We start from the raw sequence: 27,093 nt of genomic DNA, 5'->3' as shown, positions 1-27,093 counted from the left end.
GGCCAGCTGGTGAAAAGAGTGTTCCAGGCAAAAGGCCTTGAGATGAGAGCATGATTGTCCAGTTGAAGGAACTGCAAGGAGGCCAGTGGCCAGTATTAATAGCAGAGTAAGGGAGAGGAAAAGGGGAAGGTAACAAGATGATTAGGATGGGGCGAGGGGGGCAGGCTAGGGGTGGAGGTGGGGGCGGGGGAGATGCACCTATCTCTTGCAGGGCCTTATAGGTCAAGTTGGAGACATGTATTATTCTGAATGAGATAGGCAATCGCGGCAGGGTGTCCTTGGCAAACATAATTTTGAAAGAAAACAAATCAACCCGTCAATATATATTGAGGTAACTCAATATATTGCTTGTATTTTCTTCTCCCTACCCTGGGCAGGCTGCAGCATGTCCTGCTGCTTAAGACTAAGATATCCCATGAGCGAGCTACGGGTTTCTTGCTGTTCTGTAGGCATGGGAGTGTGGCTACGGGAATCCGTGTCGTCACTGCGAATTTGCAGCTGAGCGCCGCCCCGCCCCAAAACGCTGCATTGGCGCCAAACGCGCGCTTCCCGGGTCTGCGGCAGCAGAGACCGCCTCGCCAGCCAGCTAGCACGAGTTGTGGCTTCGGCCGGTCACTGCCTCCAACTCCCAGCATGCCGGTGGGCGTGGGGCCTGCACGTAGACTGCATTTCCCAGCCTGCCCCGGGGCCCGGTCGGACGTGCCGGCGCCTATAAGAGGCAGAGCACTGGGGCCGAAGCCTATTGTTAGCCGGAGCCGGGTCGGTTCTGGGCGGCTGCTGCCGGGGCGCCCGAGTTGCCGGAGCCGTCCGCCCTCTGCTGCCTGCGGGTCGCCCTGCCCACCCGCCCTCCCTCCCGGTCCTGCTGGCCGGGGAGCTCCCGGCCGTGGTCGCGGTCCCAGGACTGGCACTCTCCTCCCTCCTCGCCATCGGGCTAGGGCGGCGGCGGGGGCGGCGGAGACCATCGCGGGAGGAGGCGGCGGCGGCGGGGCCGGTAATGGGCCTGGGGGTGCGGGGCGGAGGGTGCCGCCTCGTCCTTTCTCGGGATCGGCCCTCGGGCGGCGGTGGAGGAGTGGGCAGCCCGGAGCCCCGCGGATGGAGGGGTCGGAGAGGAGGGAGGCTCCCGGCCGGGGGGCGGGGGCCGAGGCGCGCCTGGAAGGGGAGCTGAGGGAGAGGCGTGGGAGACCTCGGCGCGGGGATCGCGGCCGGGCTGCGGGGCCGCTCTGGGAGGCCGAGGGGCGGCCGGGGAGCCGGCACGATTGCGGACGAGGGCTGAGTTGGGAATGGAGTGGAGATGATGCAGGATGGAGGGCAGCGAAGGAAGGGGAGGGGGCAGGGGAAATGGAGGAGTGGCTGGGAATCGGTGAGGAGCGGCAGGAAGGGATGGGGAGGCTGGTGGGGCTGCAGAAGATCAGAATGAGCGGGAAGGTGAGCAGTCGGGAAGAAATGCCAAGCTCGCGGGTTCGGCGAGGGTGTCCATTAGGAGAACTGGCCACTTGACATGTCCTTTGAGCTCAGGTTCCTGCTGTGTCTGTCACCCGTTTTTCTGGCGTTGGGTGGGAAAGCGAAAGCATCCCCTGCCCCGGTTGCTAGCTTGACCGCCTTCACAGGCCCAAGCACGCAGCGGACTGCCGTTCATCCCTGTTAGGGCCATGGCCTTGATGCATCGTTTTCAGGGAGTTTAGAGGGGCACTGTGACACCCCGCCTTTCTTCAGGATCAGATGTTAGCAGTTACCCCCGAGAGACACGGTGTCCCCTTGCCTTTCAGTTCAAGGTAAAGCCGTCGTTGATTCACATTTCCCTTTTCTGTACTGACTTTCCATCTTGCAAATCTCCAAAGCCGGGGGGATGCTGGCTGTACCAGAGCTGTGAGTGAGGGGCTATCCTTGAGAGGTAATGCTCCCTACAGCAGCATGTCCAGCTCTTCCTCCACATGATGGTGGGTTAGACGTGGAGAGCCGCCTCCAACCTTGTGTAGGTCAGGTCGGTAAACACCAGGGAGTGGAGGAGGGGGACTTCCTTGAAATATCTAGTGTGAAGGATGTTTTCACTTGAGTTCCCTAAAGATTCATGATCCTGGTAATCACAAGGACACACACCCACACAATTCATAGTGTTTGAGAATTAACGAGAATATATTGTAAAAGGAGAAATAGGACAGGTCATCTTACTCAGGTTTGTACACTGAGCAAGCCTTCCTTCCTCCACCCTAGCTACAGATGGCAGCCCTGATGATCTTACTGGAGGTTTGGGTCCCTTGACCTTTAGCAGAAGGTTGGGTTCCAGTTGAGCGGAGAGGCTTTCTCCTGTGAGATGTATCTTGTCTTATTTTCTTTTTTTAATTCATTTAAGAGAGAGGCTTAAAATACCTAAACTTTGCAAATATATTCTGCATCCACAAAATTGGGCGGGGGTCCCTTTTGCTAGTCTCATATTCTGGTTTTAAGGGAATCCTCATAGGCCTGGAAAGGCTTAGATCTAGTGCTAAAGTGCACATACGCTGTAGATCTATTTTGTTTGGTGCCAGCCTAATAGCTTCTACGTTCTGTGGAAACCTCTGGGAAATGTTCAGCCTGAAACACTTGAGAAGAGACTGTAAAGCATGTAGCCAGAAAGTGTCAGCTGACCTTTCATTTCACGGGCATTTTAAAGCTTTTCTAGAGGTTTGCATTGTTTTCTCAAAAGCATTTGTTGTTTGAGCTGCTCATTTTGACAGGTAACTGTCAGTTATTGCCTGCATTGCTAGTCTCACCTTGATTACTTCTGTATGGGTTTAAGTGCTGGGAGCATAACTTATAAGTGTTTCTCTTGAGCACACACATTGATCCTCTGCCAGTTGAGAGGTGGGAACGACTGGTTTCTAATTGTGGTTTGAAAGGAGGTTGATTTGATAAATTGGAAAATGTGGAACCTATTCTAGTTGTAAAGCAAAAGCTCTCCCGGTTTATTCTTGGTGCCCAGTGAACATCTTTATCTAACAAGTTACGTTCACACCAGAGAGCTGGACAAGGAGACCTGGACTGAAATTTAAACTTACATTGGTTGTCAGGACAGAATCGACGGAGTTATTTTATTTTAATAATGGAGTTAATGTCAGAGAACATGATGCTAACAGACCCTGTGTAGGGTGAAGAGAACTAGTATGCATGTTATTTACACATATAGCCATAGATTATTCTCAGGCATTTTAAGGAAAATATTTTTCTCGTGGGTTTCACATCTTTTTATTTTTCGTCCTTACCTACCCTTTGTCATTGCCCAGAAACCAGCATTCCCGGAGTGGAAGGGGAAAGACATAGATAAAAGGGTGAAGGAGAATGGAGTAAGCAGCCAGCAATCCTCGCTGCACCAGAGTGCACAAACATTAACCTAACAGAAATGACACTCCTAAGGGCAGCGGGGTGAAGTCAGTGGAGCATTTTGATGGTAAAGAGGATTTGGGCCCTAGCCAATTTGGTTCAGTGGTTAGAGTGTCGGCCCTGGAACTGAAGGGTCGTGGCTTGATTCTGGTCAAGGGCATGGACCTCGGTTGTAGGCTCCACCAATTGATGGCTCACATCGATGTTGTCTCTCCCCCTTCCTTCCACTCTCTCTAAGAATCAATGGAAAAAATACCTTCGGGTGAGGATTAACAACAACAAAAAAGGTTTGGCCCATACCCAGTGTCATTCAGCGCTTAAAGAGAAATATTCAAAGGGAATCCACACTGCCAGAGCGAAGGGGACCCCCAGGAAAGAACCAGAAGTGCATATCATAAATCCTGGAGTAATTCCAGGCTGAAGAGAAGGACACTTTCCTAGTAGCATCACTAGCTGGATCTCAGTTAAAACTGAAGCTGGACTTACAACCTTTCTGAGAAAGCAGATTTCCAGCTCAGTTTGAGTTTTCATGTGGTTGACAAGTTTTTTAACGGGAGGAAAAATAAAATTTAGTGGTTAACATTATTCTTTTTTTTTTTACTCACCCACATAAGTACTTAATTGCAAAGGTTTCTCCCCCACCCTCAGAATAGAATGGAATGAGAAATTTGTTAGTTAACAGATACCCTTAAACCATCGCTATTCTTAACCCATGAACAGACCTCGGCTCTTTCCTTCTTACCATGTCCTAGGAATGTGACCTCTGATGGCAAGATCAGTAACCTGGAGACCAGCATTGGTACTTTGGGCTCATTTTTAAATTTAATTACAACTCTTATCAAGTATTTGATCCCTCACTACCCCCTCCCCCCATTCCCCCACTCCCTAGCCAGATTTATTTCAGGAATGTGCTTGTCTGAGACCTATATGGCTGATGTTTCTTAAGTCCATCTTGTGACTTAAAAAGGCAGATTTTTAAATTAAATCTGGATAGATCTGGTCGACTATATAGAACTTACCCAAGAGCAGGCAAATTGCTTCCAAGAGACACAATCCAGAAAAGCAGGCATCTCTTGACATCACACAGTATATTCTGGGTAGCTGCTCTGCAGTAATGCAGCCCTGTCTTTCTGGGCAATGTTGTTATTCCTGCTGCATAATTAGCAACTAGTGAGATCATAGTCTGGGGAGATTCTGGCATTACTGAGGCAAAGCAGGGAGGCTTCGTATCGTCACATGTGGCCCTGGCCCTGACAGCATTTCTGTCGAGCAGGTTCATATCCTTGGGAACTAAACTCCAAAGACAGGAGATTTGTATCCCAGACTCCTTGGTTGGGTGACAGCTTGTTGAAGACACTGCCTGCCATATTGATGTAACCGGAGTAAATTGTCATTTCTTTTGCTATTTGTTTTCCCTTTGCTGGTTTCTTTACAGAGGGCAAAGGTGGTAAGGCTAAGTTTTCCTTGCACAGAGGAGGACGATAGACCAGCGGAACCCTGTTTTATGGAGCAGTATGAGATTGGGAAGGATTCTGGGGTTTGAAGCCAGTGGAGATTCTAATCTGCAGTCCATTCTTTAGAACCAAAGTTGACCTTTCTAGGAGCCTGGAGAGACATTTTATACTTGTGAAGATCTGGGTAAAGTGTTTCTTTGGCTGCTGATGTACTTTGAAATTGAGAGCCTAGAGCAGTATTTCCCAAAGTGTTTTCCAAGATTCATTTATTTGCCCCCTAAAATACTCTGGAAAACAAAGGGTCCCATATTCAGGTGTGCGGAAACACTGTGTTCTGTTTTCTCCCACCCTTCCCCATGCTCATTAGCATGTTAAAAGCCTCTGAGAGGTTCTCCCACAAACAGTTTTCTAAACTGTTTTGACACAGCAGTCCTATTTTCATGCAAAAACTATTAATATCCGCCCTAGCTGGTTTCACTCGGTGGTTGGGGCTTTGGCCCTGGACCTGAGTTCCTGGTTTGATTTTGGTCAGGGGCACATTCGTACCTTGGTTGCTTGAATTAGTTTATTTCATATATATACTTCGGGAAATGCCAGGCTGTATCTTCACCAGGAAAAATAATTGATGTAGTCTCGATGTAGGCACAGACTAATTCTGCTTTTGGTGCCGAGTCCCTCCTCCTGGCCCTTGGGGCGCTCCCCTGGTATCCCCAGCTAAGGAAGCCTCAGCCCAGACGGCTTGGAACCAGAGGCCTCACTCCGCTGGGAAAGGAGCTGCGGTTACTCCTCTCTTTATTCTGAGGGACTGAGACAAAGGGCTGAAGGGAAACAAAAGTAGGAGAATGTTGGCCAGAATCAGTAGAGAAGTGACCTAATCGGGAGAAACCAGACATCGGTGCTAGCTCAGGTGCTTTCTCTCTCCAGTCGGAGACCTTTACGCACAGACTTGGGAGGGGTCTGTCTGAGGCCAGGAATGCTGATTCCTCTTTCCCCTGGGCAGAATCCTCATGCACCTGGCGACCTGGGGGTGAACAGGGGCTTTGGGGCCAACGCGGCGGGCTCCCCAAGGAAACCCCTTTGAAACCAATGGATGCATTCACGGGCTCGGGTCTCAAGAGGAAGTTTGATGATGTGGATGTGGGCTCATCAGTGTCCAACTCCGATGATGAGATCTCCAGCAGTGACAGTGCCGACAGCTGCGACAGCCTCAATCCTCCTACGACTGCCAGCTTCACCCGTGAGTGGGCCTCTCCCCCTGTGTACACCCATGTCCCCAAGCATCAGCGCCCACTGCAGCTCTTGAGAGACACTTCTAACCGGCATGGGGATTTCCCCTGAATCATAATCTTTCCCGCTCTTAGGCTCCGCCTTGCTCCAATATCGTAAACTTAAGTCTGATTTATTCCAGCTGATTTTACTTGTGCTTGGTTTTTGGGTCCCCGGATGGGGTGAATTAAATTGAAGGAGGAGAGGAGTCCAGGATTTACCCTTCCCCACCAGAGTCCAGTAGGGTTCTGTGATATTGTAGCTCTATCAGGACATAAATCCTTATAGCCTGAACAACTTGGGCAACTCCAGGTTTCTTAATTCTTCTGCCCCAATTAGTTTCTTGGAAAGAACTTTGGATACTATAGATCAGGGGTTGCCAGTGGACCAAATCTGGCTCACTGCCTGCTTTTGTAAATAAAGTTTTATTGGAACACAGCCGCACTCATTGTCTGTTATTGCCTTCATGCTACAATGACAGAGTTGGGTAGTTTCAACAGAGCCCTGATGACCTGCAAAACATAAAATACACACTTCCTGGCCCTTTACAGAAATTTGCTCTTCCATTATACAACACTGTGTAATAGAATTTTCTGTTATGAGAAAACTGTTCTGTATCTGCACTGTCTGCAGCCATTAGCCACACGTGGCTATTGAGCACTTGAAACGAGATTAGTGTAACTGAAGAGCTGAGTTATAAATGTTATTTCGTTTTAATTATATTTAAATTGACACATGTAGCTGCTGTGTTGAACAGTGAAGCTATACAGGTCGTTTTATCCTGAGAAGATTACCTAGAGATCCTCTTCCCAACTGATGTCTAAAAATAGACTTTGTGGTCTGCTTGGGTGAAGTCAGGCACTGTGGACCAGCTGATGCTCAAAGCTGATTTGAAAATGAGAACTATCTCTAGGTACAGGTTGCACCTTTGGAAAAGAGTTGAGAGCCTAGATGGATGAGAAAGAATAAGGTCCCCAAACAGGCCATCTCTGGGTTAATAAAATGCTCTGTGTTCCCTTCTCAGCCACCTCCATCCTGAAGCGGCAGAAGCAGCTACGGAGGAAGAATGTGCGCTTTGACCAGGTGACTGTGTACTACTTCGCCCGGCGCCAGGGCTTCACCAGTGTGCCCAGCCAGGGGGGTAGCTCCCTGGGCATGGCCCAGCGCCATAACTCCGTGCGCAGCTACACGCTCTGCGAGTTTGCTCAAGAGCAGGAGGTGAACCATCGGGAGATTCTCCGTGAGCACCTGAAGGAGGAGAAACTCCACGCCAAGAAGATGAAGGTGCCTGGGGGCCTGGGGCTGGTACTTCCCATGTGCCAGTATAAAGTGGGAAACCGTCTAGGTCTATTTATTTATTTATTTCCTAATATCTTTTTTTACTGTTGCCCTTCCTTGGCTTGTAGATTCCAGATCTTTCTAGTGAAAGGCTCAGATATGGATGGAATCAGATCTCTATGACCCTTCTTTTTGTGTCTGGTGGGGTGTCTATCAGAGATAGCAAAATGGCTTCTCTAGAATTTCCTGCCCTTGCCAACCTCAGCAAATTTTTTTATTTTTTATTTTTTTAATATATTTTCATTGATTTCAGAGAGGGAGAGAGAGGGAGAGAGAGAGAGAGAAACATCAATGATGAGCGAGAATCATTGATCAGCTGCCTCCTGCATGCCCCCCACTGGGGATGGAGCCCACAACCCGGGCATGTGCCCTTGACTGGCATTGAACCCGGGACCCTTTGGTCCATGGGCTGACACTCAATCCACTGAGCCAAACTGGCCAGGGCAGCAGATTTTTTTTAAAGTCTTAAAATGTGAATGAAGACATTCAAGCTTGCCACCCCCCGAGCCCGTGGACGCAAGCGTTGCGATGTCTTATCAGATAAGTACCTGCTGCCTCATGCACAGGGCAGGTTTGGGATCTTCGGCATTGTCTGAAAGGATCTTGCTATTTCTGTAACCCCCATCACCTCCAGGTGATGGTCTGTTGGACAGAAGCAACAGCATTACCAAATGGTTATCTCAGCTTGCATAGCACTGTGTCTGCCACTGATGCTGCACCAGCGCAAGTACAGGAGGAGAGCAGGCCTGGAAGAAGGCCCATCTTAGATTGCTATCATAGCACTGCTGGGTACTCCACAGCCATAGTTTCTACCAGTCTGCAAACATTTCCCCAGAGTTCCTAGTTCCAGATTTGGAGAACACTGTCTTAGGCCTGGCCAAGTTTCTTGCAGACCTCTATTGAAGTAGGTGGCTGCATTATTGCCAAGGTTACGGGTGAAATCCTAGTGAGACACACTTCAGTGTGGTAGGGTTGGGGAACTGGTGGCAGAGGTGTAGGTAACTGGATGTCATTGCTTTCTTCCTTTGAGAGTTCCGTGTCTACTTTCCTCAGTCTACTCCTAAAGCTGTACACCTGTTTTTCTAACTAGAGTGACATTCAGGCTTCACTCTTTGTGTCTGAGGAATTCCATCACTGACACCATCACCTCCCTGCCGCTATAGCAACAGCTGGGCAAATAAACACAGTTCTCATTGTTTGTAATGAAGGCTTTCTTCTCTTTCCCCAAGAAGAATCCCTCTCCTAAATCTGATAGAGGAATGATCTGTCAAAACATAACATCCTATGGCCTCCCTAGTAGGAGGTCTAGAGACAAATTGAAGGCTTGAGGTATGGGGTTCCAGCTTACTAGCAGATACAGTGAACAGCAGCAATGATGGCATCTAAGCCATCTATCTGTATCAAGAAAAAAACCCTTACTTTGCCCTTCCAAAGTCCAGTTTATTTTCTTAGAAATTTTTCTTCAGCATTCTATAGGGGAGGCAGTTGGTCTCAAAAATATATATTCTGTATCTCCCACATACCATCTAATATTTATTTTCCTTTTGGGCTGCCACCAAAAAGAAAGAAAAAAGCTGCTGGTGCCCTTCCGGTGTGGCTCAGTTGGTTGATTCACGGTCAAGGCGCATGCCCAGGTTGCAGATTCGGATCCCAGTCAGGGTGTGTATGGGAGCCAACTGGTTGATGTTTCTCTCCCTTCCTCTCGCTCTAAAATCAATTTTTAAAAAAAGCTGCTTTTCATCTGCAGCTTTAGTTACCAATAATTTCTCTAATACTTCCATTACTTTTTTTTTTGCCTTTTATCCATATGGAATTCATTATGAATAGTATGACTTGGGAATCTAACCTTATTTTTTTCCAAAAGACTAGTCCCTTGTCCCAATACCATTTAATTATTAGAAGGCTCTTTGTCAGTGATAAGAAATGTCACCCCTGTCATGACATATTAAATTCTCACATCTACATGGGTTTCTTTCTATTGCATCTGTAATCTCTTTCCTTTGAGAGGACAGCAGCAGTGAGGGTGATTAGGAAGCCAGCCCTGGTGGATCAGACAGGAGCAGCCGAAGGCCTGTGGAAAGGCCCTTGTGGTCGGCCTGCTGGTGCAGAAATCATAGAGTGAGGAATCCTCGGAAGCACCACTTTCTCTCATTTTTGCTGCCCACAACAAACAAACAGTGTGTCGCTTATTCCCCAGGTGTGTTGCGTCACACCTCTCCTAGGAGTTGAGTTGCTCCTTTACCAGCACTGCCCTGTGGCTGTCTGATGAAATAAGCCCAACCCTCCAGTAGCTGGCTTTCATCCTGCCAGCAGCTTCCAGAGCCCTGGGGATTATGAGGCCTCATTTTCTTTACTGGAATTCTCCAGTGAGTTCTCAAACGCATCCAGCTATGGATTGTCTTTACCCTGTCCTTCCACTAAGAGTCCCTTTCCTGGCTGGCTGTCCCTCTTAGCCCAGAGAACCCAGCTCTGCCTGGATTACATATTGCACCCCACCTCACATACAACTTTTCTTTGAAATCAAGTAAAAGTGATTAGAGAAAGAAAGCAAGGGCTTACAAGCCATTAATAATTTGCTTATATTTTTCTCCTTCCAATAAAATGCAACTCTCCTGATAGGTAAGTTTTCACATGGGGAATTTAGGTTCATTGACAAAGATCTGGTAGCCTTGTACTACACTTTAATGAAATCTACTTCCCAAAATGTGGTTTTGAGTCCTTAGGGGGTGCAAACGGAAGGGTGTGTGCCAGCTTATCTATACACCAGGGAACATCCAACCATGAGCACACCACATGTGCGGTGGCTACTGTGTGAGCACGCGTGCACGCAATTGTTGGTCATGCTACCCCGAGGCTCCCTGTGCGAGGCCGTGCTGGGAACGCTGTAGGCTAACCCCTCCTTCCGGTCTCTCGGCAGCTGACCAAGAATGGGACAGTGGAGTCAGTGGAGGCCGACGGCCTGACACTGGACGATGTTTCCGACGAAGACATCGATGTGGAAAATGTGGAGGTGGACGATTACTTCTTCCTACAGCCCCTGCCCACCAAACGGCGACGGGCCCTGCTCCGGGCCTCCGGGGTCCACCGCATTGATGCCGAAGAGAAGCAGGAACTTCGAGCCATCCGCCTGTCACGGGAAGAGTGTGGGTGTGACTGTCGGCTGTACTGTGACCCGGAAGCGTGTGCCTGTAGCCAGGCTGGGATTAAATGCCAGGTCAGTCCAAGTCAGGCCTGAGATGGTGTGTCTGCTCTAGAGTCAGGGTGTGTGGCGTGGGTGCCAATGAACCTGGAAGGCTGGCTACCCATCAAAGGGTGGCTTCCCTGTGACTGAACACTCCCCAGTAGCACAGCCCTCCTCCACCAGCCAAGGAACCAGCATGACAGGGTTCAGGCTGGGAGGCCTGTCATCTTGTCTGTGTTTTATACCTTGGGGCTGATAAGAAACAGCTGTCAGCAAATGGAGGCACAGGGCTTAGTAAGTTCACACTTAGTAGCCGTTTCCTAAATATTGATTGGTTCCTTGAGATAAAAGGAAGCAGAAACATGAGGTAGGCCTTTAGATTTTATCTTGCAAACACTTATTCACAGTGCCTTCTCTCCACTTCTTTAAAAATCAAAGTAGTTCTTGGATGCTGTCATTCAGGATCACATTGGGCCTGGCAGAGCTTAAATTCCTAGTGTCCACAAAGAAAGCATCATTCCCTCAGCCGGCCCATCGTCTCCCAGCTTGGAAGACACACTCAATTGAAAACAGCAGTACCACCCCAAAGATTGGAAGGTATATGGGACTTGTACACTGAGGATGTGGATGCTGAGTCCTTGTAGTTGGACTTCTGACCAACCTTTTCTTTCTGGACCTAGCCAAATACCGCTTGTCAAACTGAAGTCCCATAATGAATCCGTCTATGATCCACAGACCTGACAGCCCTGATAATAAGGCTGTGCCTAAGAGAGTTCTTTAGGTTGGCATTATAGAAGACATTGTATATTTGTACATAGCAGCTTACTCGTGTTTTAATTTTATTTTTGCTGTTTTCCCCCCTTTTGGGGATCCAAAAGAGAAAAGGAAATAGAAAGCATCTCCTTTCTAGATGGTCTTGTTCTGGAACTTAGTTGTCTTGGTAACTTCTTCAGAAACAAACTGGTCAACCATCAGGAAAAATGAAGCTGGTAATGAAAAGCTGGCTGTTATTTTGTTAGGGGTCCTTTTGCTTAGGTTCCCAAGAATGCATTTCTTTGGACTAGCTGGGACTTCTACTCCCTTCCCATGCCCGTCATCACAGAAAACAAGAGGCCCCAGCATTTTGTTTTCTCAGTAAACCAGGTACGTCTGGAAAAGCTTTTGAGGCACGTAAATTTCTTCTCTGAGACGTGTTGGCATTTAGAGACATCTCTGGACTTTTGAACTTGGAAAGGCCCTTTGATATAATATTTGTCTACTTTTTGTTTAGAAGAGAAAACAAAGCTCTAGTCAGTGATGGCGAACCTTTTGAGCTCGGCGTGTCAGCATTTTGAAAAACCCTAATTTAGCTCTCGTGCCGTGTCACATATAGAAATTTTTTGATATTTGCAACCATAGAAAAACAAAGATGTATATTTTTGATATTTACTTTATATATTTAAATGCCACTTAACAAAGAAAAATCAACCAAAAAAATGAGTTCGCGTGTCATAGGTTCACCATCACTGCCCTAGAGAGAGAAGCGAGGCTGCACTGGAAACACAAGTAGTCTGATAACTACCGGCTGTGCTGTGCTGTGTGCTAGCTCACGCTGCATTTTGTTTTGAATTGGCTGTGTTTCTTTTTTGTTTTTTCTTTAAAATACATTTTATTGATTTTTACAGAGAGGAAGGGAGAGGGATAGAGTGTTAGAAACAGATGATGGATGAGACAGAAACATCCATTAGCTGCCTTCTGCACGCCCCCTACTGGGGATCGAGCCTGCAGCCAAAGTACTCGCCAGAGTCCAACCCAGGACCCTTCAGTCCGCAGGCCGACGCTCTATCCACTGAGCCAAACCAATTAGGGCTGGCTGTGTCTCTTGTAAGAAGACCACAAATCCCACCTGCTTGTTTTGCCAGCTAAAGTCTCCTGTCGCCATTGTTAAACTGATGGTCTCCTCTTGCCTCAATCTCCTTGTCCCCTTCTCAGGTGGATCGCATGTCCTTTCCATGTGGCTGCTCCCGGGATGGCTGTGGGAACATGGCTGGGCGCATCGAATTTAATCCGATCAGAGTTCGGACGCATTACCTCCACACCATCATGAAGCTGGAGCTGGAGAGCAAGCGGCAGGTGAGCCGCCCGCCCGCCCCAGAGGAGGAGCCCTCGCCCACCGCCAGCGGCAGCCCGACAGGAGCCCAGGGCTCCGAGACACAGGACTTCCAGGAGTTCATTGCTGAGAATGAGACTGCAGTGATGCACCTACAGAGTGCGGAGGAACTGGAGCGGCTCAAGGCAGAGGAAGACTCCAGTGGCTCTAGTGCCAGCATGGACTCCAGCATAGAGAGCCTGGGCGTGTGTATCCTGGAGGAGCCCCTGGCTGTTCCTGAGGAGCTGTGCCCAGGCCTGACGGCTCCCATTCTCATCCAGGCTCAGCTGACCCCAGGCTCCTCCGTCCTGTGTTTTGCTGAGAACGCGGACCACCCAACTGCCTCAGCAGCGACCAGCCCATCCTACTTGAACAGCGGGCCCCTGGTCTATTACCAGGTGGAGCAGAGGCCAGTCCTGGGGGTGAAAGGAGAGCCTAGTCCAGGAGAAGCCCCACCCTCTCCCCCCAAGGAGAAGGATCTCAATGTCTTCTCTGTCCCTGTTACCTCACTGGTGGCTTGTAGCCCCACAGACCCAGCCCTGTGTCAACCAGAGGCAGGGAAAGCATCCACTCTAGAAGCACTGGTGCCCGAAGATTGTATCCCTGAGGAGCGGGAGAATGAAGACTTCCGCCCCTCGTGGTTGCCCTCAAACCTCCCCTTCGGCACGGACAGCGAAGAGGGCTGTGGGGTAGAGAAGACCTCACAGCCCAGCGAGGACCGGCCCCCTGAAGATTCGTCCCTGGACCTCCCTCTGGCAGTGTGATGCGGGCATGCAGATTCTGCCTCTTACCCGTTCTCTATTTATTCCCTTATTTTATCTAACACCATTTCAGAACAAAACCGTAGAAGCAGCTGCTGCTCCCATGTTATTTTATTGGGGTCTTTGGGGGGGCGGGTGGGAAAGGATTGTTTATACAGTATTTTTTAAAGGTAAACAGAACCAAGGAGACCAGCCCCAGCTTGGTCTGGGGACATTCTTGGGGCAGAGAAGGCCACACAGTGCTGAATACTGTTTTCTGGGCCATTGGAACAAAGAACTAGGATCTCATAGGAGACACTAGGTAATTCAAGCAGCTATTCTTTTCACAGGGATCAGAATACATAATTTGAACAGCACGGCAAAGCCCCTCTCCTAAGCTCCAGGCGGATACAAGCTCCTTTTTCTCAGTGGTTACTGATATCCCATTTTGGTGTGTTATCCAGTTGGAAATGTCACCTGGAGAGGAGGGGGGAGAAGGGTCTCCACTTCTGTACAAAACCAGGATTTTAAAAAATTTAACCTGCCTTCCCCAACCCCCTATTTGGTAAATAAGTTAATATTTGACATGTTTGGTGTTCTCTGACCTGTTCCCCACACTGGGGATTCCTGGTCTGTAACTTGAATTATTTCTTTCTCATGTTCTTAGGTACTAGAGTTTAACTTGTCTGTCTCCCTACCCCCCGCCCCGCCACACACACCCCCCTCCCTTTGAAGAAAAAGAGCTATATTGGCTGGGGATGTGGTATAAAGAGCTTGTGTCTTCTGTGTGCGTCCGACAGTAGCTGTCGGGCAGCTCTAGGCTGAGCTCACACGTCCCATGTGAGGCACATGGAGCGTGAAGTGTGTCCAAAGGAGGCAGCAGGAAGTTTGCTGTCTGGAAAGATGAGGACTTCGTGCCATGCTTACGGTCACCCAGGTGTTCCCCCCCCCCCCCCCCCTTGGGGAGATTTGAGCTTTAAAGGAATATAGGATGTGGCATTCTAAGGTCACCAGGTTTTTTTTTGTTTTTTGTTTCTATATCCTTGGTGGTCCTTGGATATACAGGGTTGGAGAGTTCTTTTACTATTCTAGTTCACTCCCAAGAATTGCAAATATTAGACTGCTCCATCTTGATATCTGAAAATCAGAAGTCAAATCAATTGCTAAATGTTACATATAACTCCCAGGTTCCAAAGAAGTCAAGTTCTGATGATAAAGCTTTGAGGTCTAGAGCAGGACTCCAGTTCAGTTCTTGCCTCCATCTGGGGACTCCTTCCTTTTCCTCTCGTGTCCACCTATGTTCCTGGATGTGCTCCATTGACCACCACTGAATTCACGAGCAAAGTTGTCCCTGTCTCTGTTTTAAAGTGGCGGCAGCAGGAAACAGCACCCTGGCATCCCTTACGCCATGCTTTGCCTCTGGTATGGTTTATTAACCAGGAAAGAACAAAGTGAAAATGTTTTTGGTGGGGGAGATAACTATTCTTACTTATCTCCATCATAAAGCCTTCTCTTGTGGGATATTATAGCCCTGGTGTCTTAAAGCAACCTTCATGTATATCAGCGTTTTACCTATAAAATCACTAAACTGAGCCTACTAGGCCTTTTACTTAATAGATACATCTGTGACCCATTCTTCCTCCCGTTGGTTTTTTGCAGGGTTTGGAGAGTTCTTCAGTATATAGGTCCTTAGCACTCTCCAGACTCATAAGACAGAGTTGAGAGTCTTAGGTACTGAGATCTAGATGCTGTCCCAAGCTGAGCTGCTGCACTCCCTTAGACTGGTCCCCTCAAATACAAGACTGAAGCTTAACTGGGAATAGGACTCAATGGAGAAGAATCTTTCTGAAAGTTTGTGTTGAAAGGGGAGGGTGAGCATTGTACATTCCCTCCTTAGGAAGAATTCCTAATCTAAGAAGTGATTCCAGGTGCTCAATAAGAGACACATTATTAGCCTTTGGGATCAAAACAAGAATTTGAATCTATTAAACTCATTGCCAACCCCCAAAATTATGATTTTTCTGAAGAAACTAGTTTCTTAATCTAAATTTTACATTAACCCTATAATTGATTCACACTGATCCCAAGCTTTTAAATGCTAAGTGTCGGCATTTAGCATTAACTGTCTTGTTAAGCAAAGGGCCTTTTCTACAATCTCGTCCATCTCATTTCTGGTGCTACTCGAGTTGGACACAATTAGAGCTCATGGTTGCTAGAAAAGCTAGGCCTCTGATCACAGAAGCAGATAGCTTCAACCCCACTCAGTCCAGGCCTAGATAAAAGAAATTACTTTTTATCGCAACTCATTCCTTTCTCACTGTATACAGGTAGTATTTTCAATGTGAATCCAAAGCTTGTCTGGTTCTCTGGAAACAAATTTTTTTTTTTTTTTTGCCTTTCAGGTCCTTCACATTGTGATAATGTTGTATTTAAAGAGACTATTTAAATGTAATATTAAAGAAATATTCAAAAGAATGGTGTGTTACTCTTGATCTTGGCAGACCACAATCCAGTTACTTGTTAGAAAAAGGATGCCTCTCCAGCCTTATAAAATTAATTAGGTCAGTTAGGGATTAATGTCAACAACAGAGGTGTTTTATGATGGAAAAACAGAATGTTCTCTTTGGAGCATCAAGAGCTTGACTTGCCTCCTATGCGCTTATGCACCTCATTGGCTGAAACAGCCTTCATCCTGCCCTGCTGAAGCTTTCCCTGTCTGTAGTCCCCACTCTAATTTCTAATTTCATTACTTTCTATGTGTATGTACAATTTCCTATTCCTAGTTAGCATTTAAAATCCAGCAAGAGGATCAACTCAAATCAGTTCATAACTTCCATCCCATCAGAAAGTTCTATTCCAACCAATTCTCTCCCCAAAAGTCAGGTTATGAGTCTTGTAAAGGAGCCTTAGCAAAATGATTAAAGTATGCATAAGTGAATTGCCAGCCACTGATTTCAGACAGTCTTTACTTGGGTTAAAAACGGCTTCATGCATTTACAGTAAGTTACTACAGGCCACTGATGTACCTTCACAGACAAAAGCTAAGCCCAACCTACTATCTTGATGCAGATCTCCTGGTTTCCTGGGCGGGTTAGTATGGTACAGGTTTGATCCATGGCCAAAGGCAGCCATTTTCAGTTAAAGTTGGATGGCTGCAACACAATGGAGGTAGCGAAGAGTTTAAGATCCACAGGTTGTGGCACAGACCAGAAAGTAAGACAAGGGTGTGAAGGCTATAAATATTGGGTAAGCAGTCAAGAAGGACTTGTAGTTCCGTGTATCTTGTCCATTAGAATGTTCCCATACGTTATTCACTAAAAAAAAGTAATGGTGGTAAAAGGATTTGAAAAGGAAAGAGGTTAACCCACTGAGGGGGACAAAAAAATTCCTATTTTTGGTCATCTCAGGGTTGAGGGGAGCATCATAGTGCATGCATGTAAGTGCTCTAGTTTAAGTAGTGCTGTTCCCCTCACCGGCCAGAAAATGGCTTGAACAAAAACAGCTCAAAAGACTATGGCAGTGAATAAGTCCTAGGCCAAATGAGGATTCCCACCTGGGCCGAAGCTCACTTCCCAGAATCTGAAATTAGCATATTACAGTAACAGCCTAGTACAGTGGCTGCTTCCAGTGTCAGTTAATTCCAAGGAAGTTGGGATGAAGCTCCCAAGGGCTACCCCTGGTAAGAGGTTTGTTTCAGTTCCAGCTCCCACGAGTGTACACACTGAAGCTTGTGGCACCAGCTCCTCGGTCTCACAGGCTAACAGGGCACCCAGACTGCCGACAGTGCTGTTTGGTCCCACGCTGCTGGACTGTGACGGCAGGACAATGCCATCGCTCCATGCTCACTCAGCGCCTTGTCCCAATGTAGTTGGTGGAAAGCAGGACCACGTTGTGTAGCAAAAGAGACAGCTCAGTTTCTGAAAACACCATCAGTGTTAATGGTTTAGCCAGGGAACAGTCTGCCTTCTAACTGCCTTGGTTTACAGGTGTTGAAATTGGAGGTGGGAAGCCCAGTGCAGGGAAGTATGACGTTAAGGGGCTGTTGTTCTCAAGTTCCCCTTCTTCATCCAGTATCTGCATGTATGCTTTTCTTTCCTTCCACCACATATGCCTACCTACTCATCCTCATTTCTGGACTCTCCTGTGACAGCAGTAGAAAATGCAGAGATAGTAATGGTACTAAACATCACTGCCACCCTTGGGGTTCTTCTGGTAGAAGCTGGTGCTCTGGGGACATTTCTCAGCTCTACGGAGATTAGCAGGCCTACCCTCATATTCACAGGCTTAAAAAACATCAAGGCCTACCTAGCCAAAGGTTCCAAACAGGGGGCCCACCAGCCTAATAACTACGCTTAGAAACTTTCTGATCAGCCAGCTGAGCGGTTTTGTTTTTATTTTGAATTTAAACTAGTACTTCTCAACTAGGACAATTTGGCTCTCCCCTCAACTGGGACAACTGGCAATGTCTGGAGACACTTTGGATTGTCAGAACTGGGGCGAGGGGGTACTGCTGGCATCCAATGGCTATAGGCCAGGAATGTTGCTAAACATCCTATAATGCCCAGGACAACCCTCAGGATAAAGTTTCAATAAGGCCAAGGTTGAGAAACTGCTTTAGACAAGCATGTGCTCATGCCCGTGCTCCCACAATCCCCACTACTCACTCCATCTTGCATGGTCCACTTCGTGACCTGCTTGTAGGCTAATGAGTCTGTGCCTTTCATTTAGACATACAGGTAGATAAGGGTCTCAATAATTAACTCCAAAATAATCTTAGAATAAAATACAAAAATGACTTGGATTTTGGTTATGCAATAGGGGTTTGTCTAACCTTTCAGGTTGCAGGAAATCTGCAGCCATTCTGCCAGCCAAGTTCGACACCGCTCTTCAGCAATAAGGGTAGAATTCAAGCCACGAAGATAACAAGCCTGTAACACTCAGAAGAGAAAGGTCCTTAATAATCAGAGCGAGTATGCCAAGGAAGTGTAAACCTACAACCCCAAATCTCCTTTAAATTAAGTTACAACCTCATCCCAAGAGAATGGCATTCTCCATAGCAATCTGAACTATGATGACAAGCAAAGAGGCCTATATAATCTAAAACAGTAGGTCTAAAGTAGAATGCCTTTTTTTTTTTAATCCTCACCCAAGGATATTTTCTCCATTGAGTATTTTAGAGAGTGGAAGGGAGGAAGTGGACGGGAGAGAAAGAGAAACATTGACGTGAGAGACACATCAGTTGGCTGCCTTCTGCACGCGCCCCGACCTGGGCTGGGGATTGAGGCTGCAAACAAGGTATGTGCCTTCAGTCCATGGGCCGGTGCTCTAACCACTAAGCAAAATCGGCCAGGACTAACGTCCTTGGTTTTTGGTGTTTTTTTTTTTTAATATATTTTTTATTGATTTCAGAGAGGAAGGGATAGGGAGAGATAGATTGAAACATCTATAATGAAAGAGAATCACTGATCAGCTGCTTCCTGTACGCCTCCTACTGGGGATTGCAACCTGGGCATGTGCCCGTGACCAGAATCAAACCTGGAACCCTTCAGTCTGCAGGCTGGTGCTCCATCAACTGAGCCAAACCGGCTAGGGCAATGGTCGGCAAACTCATTAGTCAACAGAGCCAAATATCAACAGTAAAACGATTGAAATTTCTTTTGAGAGCCAAATTTTTTAAACTTAAACTATATAGATAGGTACATTGTTATTAACTTAATTAGGGTACTCCTAAGGCTTAGGAGCCACACTCAAGGGGCCAAAGAGCCGCAGTTTGCCGGCCACGGGGCTAGGGAATTGTCCTTGATTTCTGAAGGACCAGAAGAAAAGAAACATAAACCATAATGAGTGTGGACAATTCCTTCCCAGTAGTTAAGTTCTCTGAGGGGGAAAAAAAGACCTAGAAATGAGGTAAGAGAATAAAAAGCTTGGATTCTGCTATAACAAGCAAGACATAACAAGCTCTCTGTAAGCTCCCAGTCCTGAAAACTCAAAAGTCCACCAAGAATTGAGGGTTGATATTGCAATGAAGCTCTTACCGATTTCACTTCCTGATCAGTCAGCTGGTTAATCCCCAGCTTTGCCAAAGCCTTGTCTAGTTGATGAATCACAGTGGTATGAGTCTTTAAACGATGTCTTAACAAGGGAGAAGGCAGGTAAGTTGTGAGAAGCATGGCTCGACTCAAGGCTTTCTGTGATATTAACAACACAGGAGGAGCAAGTCAACATAATAGTATTACTGCAAGCAAAGACCTGAAGTTGTGGAAAAGAGAAAGCCTTAGAGTACTCACTATTTGCGAAGCATGGAGTTGATTCATGCCCAGAGGATGGTTAGAGAAACTCTTTCTCAGAGCTAGGATCTCCTGTATTGCTGGGTGGGTACCACGCCGTATCTTGGGAGAGGTAAGAGATTGGTAGATGTTAACAAAGTCCTGACTAGCCTTCCTATCTGATTTTCATGCACACTGGATCTAATAAGATTCCTAGTTTGGAACAAGGGTTAATTGGAGGAATACCTTGGTGCACAGCTCTGTCATATGCCACCGGAGTCCTTCATCAGAAATGAGAGGGATAACTTTTTCCAAATAAGAAAGGATTTCTGGGTGGGACTTTTTCCGGATATCATGATAGATATGTAAGAAATCAATTTGTTGCTTTGGGGTCCAGAAATGTCTGATCAGCAGTTGCCTAGGAAACAGGTACCTGAAAGGAAACGAACAACAAAGTCACTTGTTGACATTGGCATCTTTCTTTCTTTTTTTTTTTTATTGCTTAAAGTATTACAAAGAGTATTACATATGTCTCCTTTTTTCCCCCCTGCCCTTGACAATCCCCTGGCCTCCCCTACCCCCCAGTGTCTTATGTCCATTGGTTATGCTTATATGCACGCATACAAGTCCTTCGGTTGATCTCTTACCCCCCCTCCTGCCCCCCCACCCTCCCCGGCCTTCCTGCTGTAGTTTGACAGTCTGATCGAGGCAGCTCTGCCTCTGTATCTATTTTTGTTCAAAAGTTTATAATGGTCTTTATTATCCATAAATGAGTGAGATCATGTGGTATTTTTCCTTCATTGACTGGCTTATTTCACTTAGCATAATGCTCTCCAGTTCCATCCATGCTGTTGCAAATGGTAAGAGTTCCTTCTTTTTTACAGCAGCATAGTATTCCATCGTGTAGATGTACCAGTTTTCTAATCCATTCATCTACAGATGGGCACTTAGGCTGTTTCCAGATCTTAGCTATGGTGAATTGTGCTGCTATGAACATAGGGGTGCATATATCCTTTCTGATTGGTGTTTCTGGTTTCTTGGGATATATTCCTAGAAGTGGGATCACAGGGTCAAATCTTTCAAAGTGAATAAAGAAAGCATTTGACAGACATGAATAATAAAAAGAGATGGAGACACTGCTTTGCTAACACACTGTCTCAGACCAAGGTCTAAGATACACTGAAGTATAATTTCAAGCAACATTACTGAGGTTCTGTGAAAGGAAGTAGTAGTGGAAGAAGCACACATGCAGCAATCAGATAAAATGACTTTTTGAACTAAAGCAAGTGAAGAACATATTTTGGACAGAATTACAGAGCTGGACATGGTATGTAATGCTGACAACCTCAAACAGTAACAGTCCTTAGGTGTATACAAAATGGAAAAGACAAATTTGCTTTTAATTAATTTCTCTATCTGTGAAGTGGGTTTAAAACATGGCCATAGCCCTAGCAGGTCTGGCTCAGTGCATAGAGCATCGGCCTGTGGACTGAATGGTCCCGGGTTCGATTCTGGTCAAGGGTACATGCCCGGGTTGCAGGCTCGATCCCCAGTAGGGGGGCACTCAGGAGGCAGCCAATGAATGATTCTCTCTCATCATTGATGTTTCTATCTCTCTCTCCCTTCCTCTCTGAAATCAATAAAAATATGTTAAAAAAACAAAGCAAAAAACATGGCCACAAATTCTCTGGCACTCCTCTTATTGAGAAATGTCCCTTTTTAAAATCTGGGTAAATGACTCAACCAATAGAAGAGAGCAGAAGTGAGTCTTGACCTCCAAGGCTAGGTTATAAAAGGCCATGCAGATTCTTATTTGCGGACACACTCACTCTTAAACCAGCAGTCGGGTATCCCCCGAGGAGTCCCAAATTGGAGAGGGTGCAGGCAGGGCGGAGGGGACCCCTCTCCCATACACGAATTTCGTGCACTGGGCCTCTAGTTATTAATAACGAACTACAGCATTCACTAATGACTGATTATGATAATCGTGTTCCATTCATTTCCCTTTCGCGCCTTACACCCAGGCGCACCATTTCTCTCCATTAATACTAACAGCAAATATTTTAGCAGCGGATTGCCATGTCATTAGTCTTGTACTGACTTGTTTATTGTGCTCAACAGGAAATATTTCGCTTTCAGACAACAAGAAAAATAGGTTTATTTGTGTTACGCTTATTAATTTGTGCAGTTATTCCGTGTCTGGTAAGTTAATGTTCAAGAAAAAATATTAACTTTTATTAAAATGTTCTATTATTTTGTGTTAACAATTACTCATTTATTTCAGCCCTTTGTATTCAGCATGTCTCTATCGAAATAAACCTACATTTCTATGAAAATTGAAGCTTTTGTTTTTTTGCAGCCCACATAAACCTAAGCCTTGTTTATTTGAACCGTGTTAGCCTTTGAGTTTGACATGCTTGACACCTACATCTACAGCTGTTTAAGAAACCTAGGTATTACTGAGTGGCTTTTATGAACCTTGGGGTAATGCTAATGAAAAGATTAGAGCAGGAAGTTTGATAACTTCTGCCTAGCTTCTGAAATGGAAAGTTCTTCTTACGTAAATTTATTTATCATCAATATGCCAGGGAGAGAGAAGTCTATACTCACATTAGCAAGAAGACCAGGTAGTTGGCAAAGGGTGGAATGGAAATAATACCCAGAAAAAAACACTTGGTGACATCGCGACGAAACTAAGCAGAAATAAACACAGATGCAGTTTTAACCCACATTCTTAATGGACAATCCCTCCATCCCACTGTGCAGTAAACTCCTGCAGCCCAGCAAAGGATCAAGGTTATTGCTATCTACATGGAGTTGGTTAAGTTCCTTGAGAACAGAGCCCTGATTGACTTTTGTAACCCAAATATTGTCTAATACGTACAGGCACCTGACATTATACCAAATACCTCAGTGAGTTCTTCCTGCTCTGCAGAACGGGTCCTAGAACCTTACTCTCAGCTCCAAAGCGGCTCCAGTCACCACCCAATATTACTTTCCTGCTGCCTTTTAGAACCTTGCAAATTTTTATACGTTCAGAAAAAAAACCTGACTTTTAGTGTTTACAATTTTTATTTAGGAAGTGTGCCCCAAATTCTATGCAGCTCTGCTATGGAGGACTATAACTCTGAAAGAATCCAATTCTGACAAATAGTCTGATACTCTCATTTAGTTCAATACTTTAATCTCATGGCAAAGGGCAAAAGCCTGATCAGCGGGGAACAAAATAGAAAAGAAAATAACTTGAGATCTTGGTTAATTTCTATTACCTCACCATGCACTCTGGGTATCTGTCCCTGGCCCATACCTGTCTCAAATGCTCCATCTCCCGGTATGAAAGTTGATGAAACTTTACATTGTGCTTCACCATATCTGCCTTTATTCTTCTAGACTTTTTGGCATCAGCCCATAACTTCTGCAATCCTGCCTCGTTAAAGTAGAGGACAGAGTGTGATGTTACCCCAGTTTGAATCATACCACAGCTTCCTATTTCAAGTTTACCCACCGTACACAAACTTGTCCCTGCCCAACATTACTCTACATCAAAGCTCCCATCTAGGTCACTTGAAATTCTTGTGAGGCCAACCTGTATCCTTTTCTCATCCCCCTTTCCCACAGCACATCCCTTCTCTTCTCGCCAAGTGGGCCTTCTGTGATCTACTACGGAATGGTCTCCCTTTTGTGGTTTATTACTCATTCCTTTTTTTAAAAAGTCCTCACCAGAGGATCTTTTTTCCATTAATTTTTTAAAAATATATTTGTATTGATTTCAGAGAGGAAGGGAAAGCGAGAAAACGAGATAGAAGCATCAATGATGAGAGAATCATTGATCAGCTGCCTCCTCCACACCCGCTACTGGGGATTGAGCCTGAAACCTGGGCATGTGCCCTTGACTGGAATCGAACCTGGGACCTTTCACTGAGCCAAACCAGTTAGGGCTCCATTGATTTTTATGTTGTGTTTTTCCCCCACTGATCTTTAGAGAGAGTGGAAGGGAGAGAGGGAAGGGGAATGAGGGAAGAGGGAAGGGAGAAGAGAAGAAAGGAAAAAGAGAAACATGGATGTGAGAGAGACACATCGATTGGTTGCCCATGTATGTGGCCTTGACCAGAATCAAATGCTTGACCCTTTGCTGTGTGGGCCAATTCTCTAACCACTGAGAACACCGGCCAGGGTGTCATTCCCTTTTTAAAATAAAAATTCAGGGGACGGGGGCGGGCTGGAGAGGGTCAATGGGGGAAAAAGAGGGACATATGTAATACTTTCAACAATAAAGATTTAAAAAAATAAAAATTCGCCCTGGCTGAGTGGCTCAATTGATTAGCGTATCATCCTGTACACCAAAAGGTTGTGGGTTTGACTTCTGGTCAGGGCACATACCTAGGTTGTGGTTCGATCCCAGTTGGGGGTCATAAGGTAGGCAACTGGTGTTTCTCCCTCCCTCCCTCTCTCTCTAGAAAATCAATAAAAACATATACTTGGGTGAGAATTAAAAAAAAAATTCAGAGTTCGCTAACCTCAGGAAGTCTTGCTCAATCAACCCTATGTATTCCCTAACCAGATATTTATCTCCTTTCTAGAACATTTGTATAATTACTGTAATTCAACATATTTCTATGATTGCATTTTGCTCTTCATTACATAATTCTTACATTTATCTAGAAATTTAGTTTTTAAAAATGCTTTCCTATTTATGAGTGAAATGATAGAATGTCTAGGTTGGCTTCAAAATAATACAGGAGAAGGCATGTTTAGAAATGAAATAAGATTGGCTGAAGTGAGGTTGAGTACACTGGAGTTCATTATATTATTTTCTCTACTTCTGTGTATGTCTAAATTTTTCCATAATAAAAGGCTTAACAACAAACCAACCCAAACGCTTTCACACCCTTTTCTATTTGATCCTAGTTATAAAGTGGGAGCAGACAAAGCAGCCATTTTTTATCTCCACTTTACAAATACGGGTAAGCAATTTGCAAATCCACAAAGCTAGTAATAATTATGATACTATGTGGTAGTTTATTGTAACTGGTATTATGACAAAAGTATAGAGAATAATAGCAGTTATAGTACATTTATTGAGCACTTACTAAGAATCAGGCCTTAAATACTTTACATGTATCAATTTAATCTCCACAACCATGAGGTCAACAGGTAGGTTCCATTATTATCCCCAATTCACAGGTAAGAAAACCAAAGGACAGCCCGGCCCATGTGGGTCACGGGTTGAGTGTGGACCTATGAACCGGGAGGCTGCAGTTGGAGTCCAGGTCAGGGCACATGCCCAGGTGTCTGGCTCCGTCCCCAGTGGGGGGCGTGCAGGAGGCAGCCCATCAACGATTCTCATCATCGATGTTTCTGTCTCTCTCTCCCTCTCCCTCCCTCTCAGAAGTCAATAAAAATATATACTAAAAAAAAAAAAAAAAAAAAGAAAAAGAAAAAAACCCAAAGGACAGAGGTTAAGTAGTCCAATCAGCCAGTGACAAGCTGGGATTTGAACCCAGGCACTCTGGCTCTGGAGGGGACGCTGACACTATACCATCTCCTGGTGACTAGCAGAGCTCTGATCGGGACCAAAACAGCCCGAAACCAAGTACTACAGCACTATTTCCACCACATGCTCCCTGGGACAGATCTGTGGTAAGCATTAAACCACATTTCTTATGGGCCAAGTCAACTGCTAAATCAAAGGGCAGGTCTGTGTAGCCATAGATCCCTGCCCTTAACAATGCACGACAAAGAACTTCTACTGCCCTGACCAGTTTGGCTCAGTGGGTAGAGCGTCGGCCTGCGGACTCAAGGGTCCCAGGTTCGATTCCGGTCAAGGGCATGTACCTTGGTTGCGGGCACATCCCCAGTAGGGGGTGTGCAGGAGGCAGCTGATCGATGTTTCTAACTCTCTATCCCTCTCCCTTCCTCTCTGTAAAAAAATCAATAAAACATATTAAAAGAAAAAAAAAGAACTTCTACTATAGTCAAGTGTGTGGTTAAAGAAGTGCAAAAATACCTATATTCCTTCCGGATATTGTTAGAAGTTGTCTTTTTTTAAAAAATATATTTTATTCATTTTCTACAGAGAGGAAGGGAGAGGGATAGAGAGCTAGAAACATCGATGAGAGAGAAACATTGATGAAGTTGTTTCTAATAAAACCTTCCTAGAAACATCCTCAGGAAGCGCTAACTTATAACATGAAGTTTAATACTCAAGCATTTGTGAAACATAAGACATCCCAGCTCACGTTCCCAGAGCAAAACCTGCAAATTATCTTGCTCGAACGCTGACATCGCCCGCGAGCCGGTTCCGCCGGTTCCCGGTTCAGCTGTTTTTACCTTTTGTGAAGGTGGTGTACAGGAGATAGAAGCGGGGGAAATTACGTTCCAAAAACCGATGGTATTTCCCATTGATCGCTTTTGTCTTAGTCGCCACGTAAGAGATTAAGCTCTTCACATCTGCCTTCGGGGAAAGGTGAAGCTTTGAAGACCTACAGGGAGGACCAGAGAGACCGTCTGGGAGTCCGCCCCAAGCGCCCTGCCCGCGCGCGGGGCGTCCCCAGCGTCACACGCGGGCCGCGGAGAACGTTTGCCGAGACCCGAAACCTGCGGATACCAGGACGGCCTTGGGATCCAGAGAGAAGCAATCACACCGAGAAAAACACAACGGGGGCCGACGAGAGGCCGGGCGGCAAGCGGTGGCGGGCAGCGGCCCGAGTCCGGCGCGAGCGCGGCACCGGGGGCCAGAGCGGCGGGAAAGGCCGGAGCCGTGGGGTCGAGGCGCACACCCGGACAGCCCGGCCGGAAGCGGGAGGCTGAGAGCTGACCTCGCGAGACGCTGGGCACTCAGACTATACGGGGCACTCAGAATTCAGAGGGTCAAGACGCCAGGCCACTAGCGGGGGTCGGGGCGCGATTTCTGAGCAAAAGAATAAAAACCCCAGGTCAGGGCGTGGAACCCTGACAACCAAGAGACAGCATGCAAGCAAGGATAAGACACTGGAAGGGCCTGTACATCAGAAATGCGGCTTCCTCCAGGGCCCTCACCAGGGGGCTCCCCAGGCCAGTCCAGAGCGAACAAGCTGCGGCCTCCGCGTGACATAAGGTCGAGGGGTGACCGCCGAACCCCGCAGAGCAGCTCGAGTCCAGCACAGCCTGGAGAGTGCCATCTTCTCGGCGAGGGAGGGGGAGGAAAGGTCTTCTTCAGGTCAAGGTTCACCGTGATGCGCGTCCCTTTGACGGCGCATGCGCATTTCTTGAGAGCTGATTGGCAACCACAGACCGCTGGCCTCGCGCTAACCCGGCACTGAACGCGCGCTGAGACCTGAGTGCAGAAGCAGGGCCAGGATTGGACGCAGCCAGTACTTCCTGT

The 27,093-nt window shown here is 46.5% G+C and overlaps 2 protein-coding genes across 16 annotated transcripts; one reads left to right on the top strand and one right to left on the bottom strand.

Moving 5' to 3' along the window:
- Window positions 1-741: 741 nt before the first annotated feature.
- CSRNP2 (cysteine and serine rich nuclear protein 2) lies at window positions 742-18,846 on the top strand. Of its 7 annotated transcripts, none has more exons than XM_059682895.1 (6): window positions 1,028-1,972; window positions 3,261-3,619; window positions 5,812-6,048; window positions 7,102-7,361; window positions 10,333-10,629; window positions 12,568-18,846. In XM_059682895.1, the coding sequence occupies exons 2-6, from the start codon at window positions 3,601-3,603 to the stop codon at window positions 13,486-13,488; spliced, it is 1,734 nt and encodes a 577-aa protein (XP_059538878.1). In that variant the 5' UTR covers window positions 1,028-1,972; window positions 3,261-3,600; the 3' UTR covers window positions 13,489-18,846. The 7 variants fall into 7 exon arrangements, with proteins under 7 accessions (XP_059538877.1, XP_059538878.1, XP_059538880.1 ...); XM_059682897.1 differs by having other exon boundaries at window positions 1,028-3,424; window positions 3,596-4,324; XM_059682894.1 differs by lacking the exons at window positions 1,028-1,972; window positions 3,261-3,619 and adding an exon at window positions 742-991.
- On the bottom strand, window positions 16,414-27,031 carry LETMD1 (LETM1 domain containing 1). Of its 9 annotated transcripts, none has more exons than XM_059682917.1 (9): window positions 26,769-27,031; window positions 26,061-26,212; window positions 23,038-23,153; window positions 22,341-22,423; window positions 19,977-20,163; window positions 19,752-19,853; window positions 19,500-19,652; window positions 18,296-18,392; window positions 16,414-17,381 (listed from the first exon to the last, which is right to left on the bottom strand). In XM_059682917.1, exons 1-9 carry the CDS (start codon window positions 26,888-26,890, stop codon window positions 17,311-17,313), a joined length of 1,083 nt encoding a protein of 360 aa, XP_059538900.1. In that variant the 5' UTR covers window positions 26,891-27,031; the 3' UTR covers window positions 16,414-17,310. The 9 variants fall into 9 exon arrangements, with proteins under 9 accessions (XP_059538900.1, XP_059538903.1, XP_059538904.1 ...); XM_059682920.1 differs by having other exon boundaries at window positions 23,038-23,157; window positions 26,769-26,912; XM_059682921.1 differs by having other exon boundaries at window positions 23,038-23,157; window positions 26,737-26,894.
- Window positions 27,032-27,093: the final 62 nt, after the last annotated feature.

The sequence above is a fragment of the Myotis daubentonii genome, chromosome 2, assembly GCF_963259705.1.
Source record: "Myotis daubentonii chromosome 2, mMyoDau2.1, whole genome shotgun sequence".
NCBI lineage: Eukaryota > Metazoa > Chordata > Mammalia > Chiroptera > Vespertilionidae > Myotis > Myotis daubentonii.
This window is presented reverse-complemented; position numbering and strand designations above follow the sequence as displayed.

Excerpts from the sequence above, each read along its gene's own strand:
- LETMD1 (XM_059682917.1), bottom strand. The coding sequence starts at position 26,890 with ATGGCACTCTCCAGGCTGTGCTGGACTCGAGCTGCTCTGCGGGGTTCG. Across the intron at positions 26,213-26,768 it reads CTGGCCTGGGGAGCCCCCTG|GTCTTCAAAGCTTCACCTTT; the intron begins GTGAGGGCCCTG and ends TCCTCCCTGTAG. Across the intron at positions 20,164-22,340 it reads TACCTGGTCTTCTTGCTAAT|GTACCTGTTTCCTAGGCAAC; the intron begins GTGAGTATAGAC and ends GTTTCCTTTCAG.
- CSRNP2 (XM_059682895.1), top strand. Across the intron at positions 6,049-7,101 it reads TACGACTGCCAGCTTCACCC|CCACCTCCATCCTGAAGCGG; the intron begins GTGAGTGGGCCT and ends TTCCCTTCTCAG. Across the intron at positions 7,362-10,332 it reads TCCACGCCAAGAAGATGAAG|CTGACCAAGAATGGGACAGT; the intron begins GTGCCTGGGGGC and ends GTCTCTCGGCAG.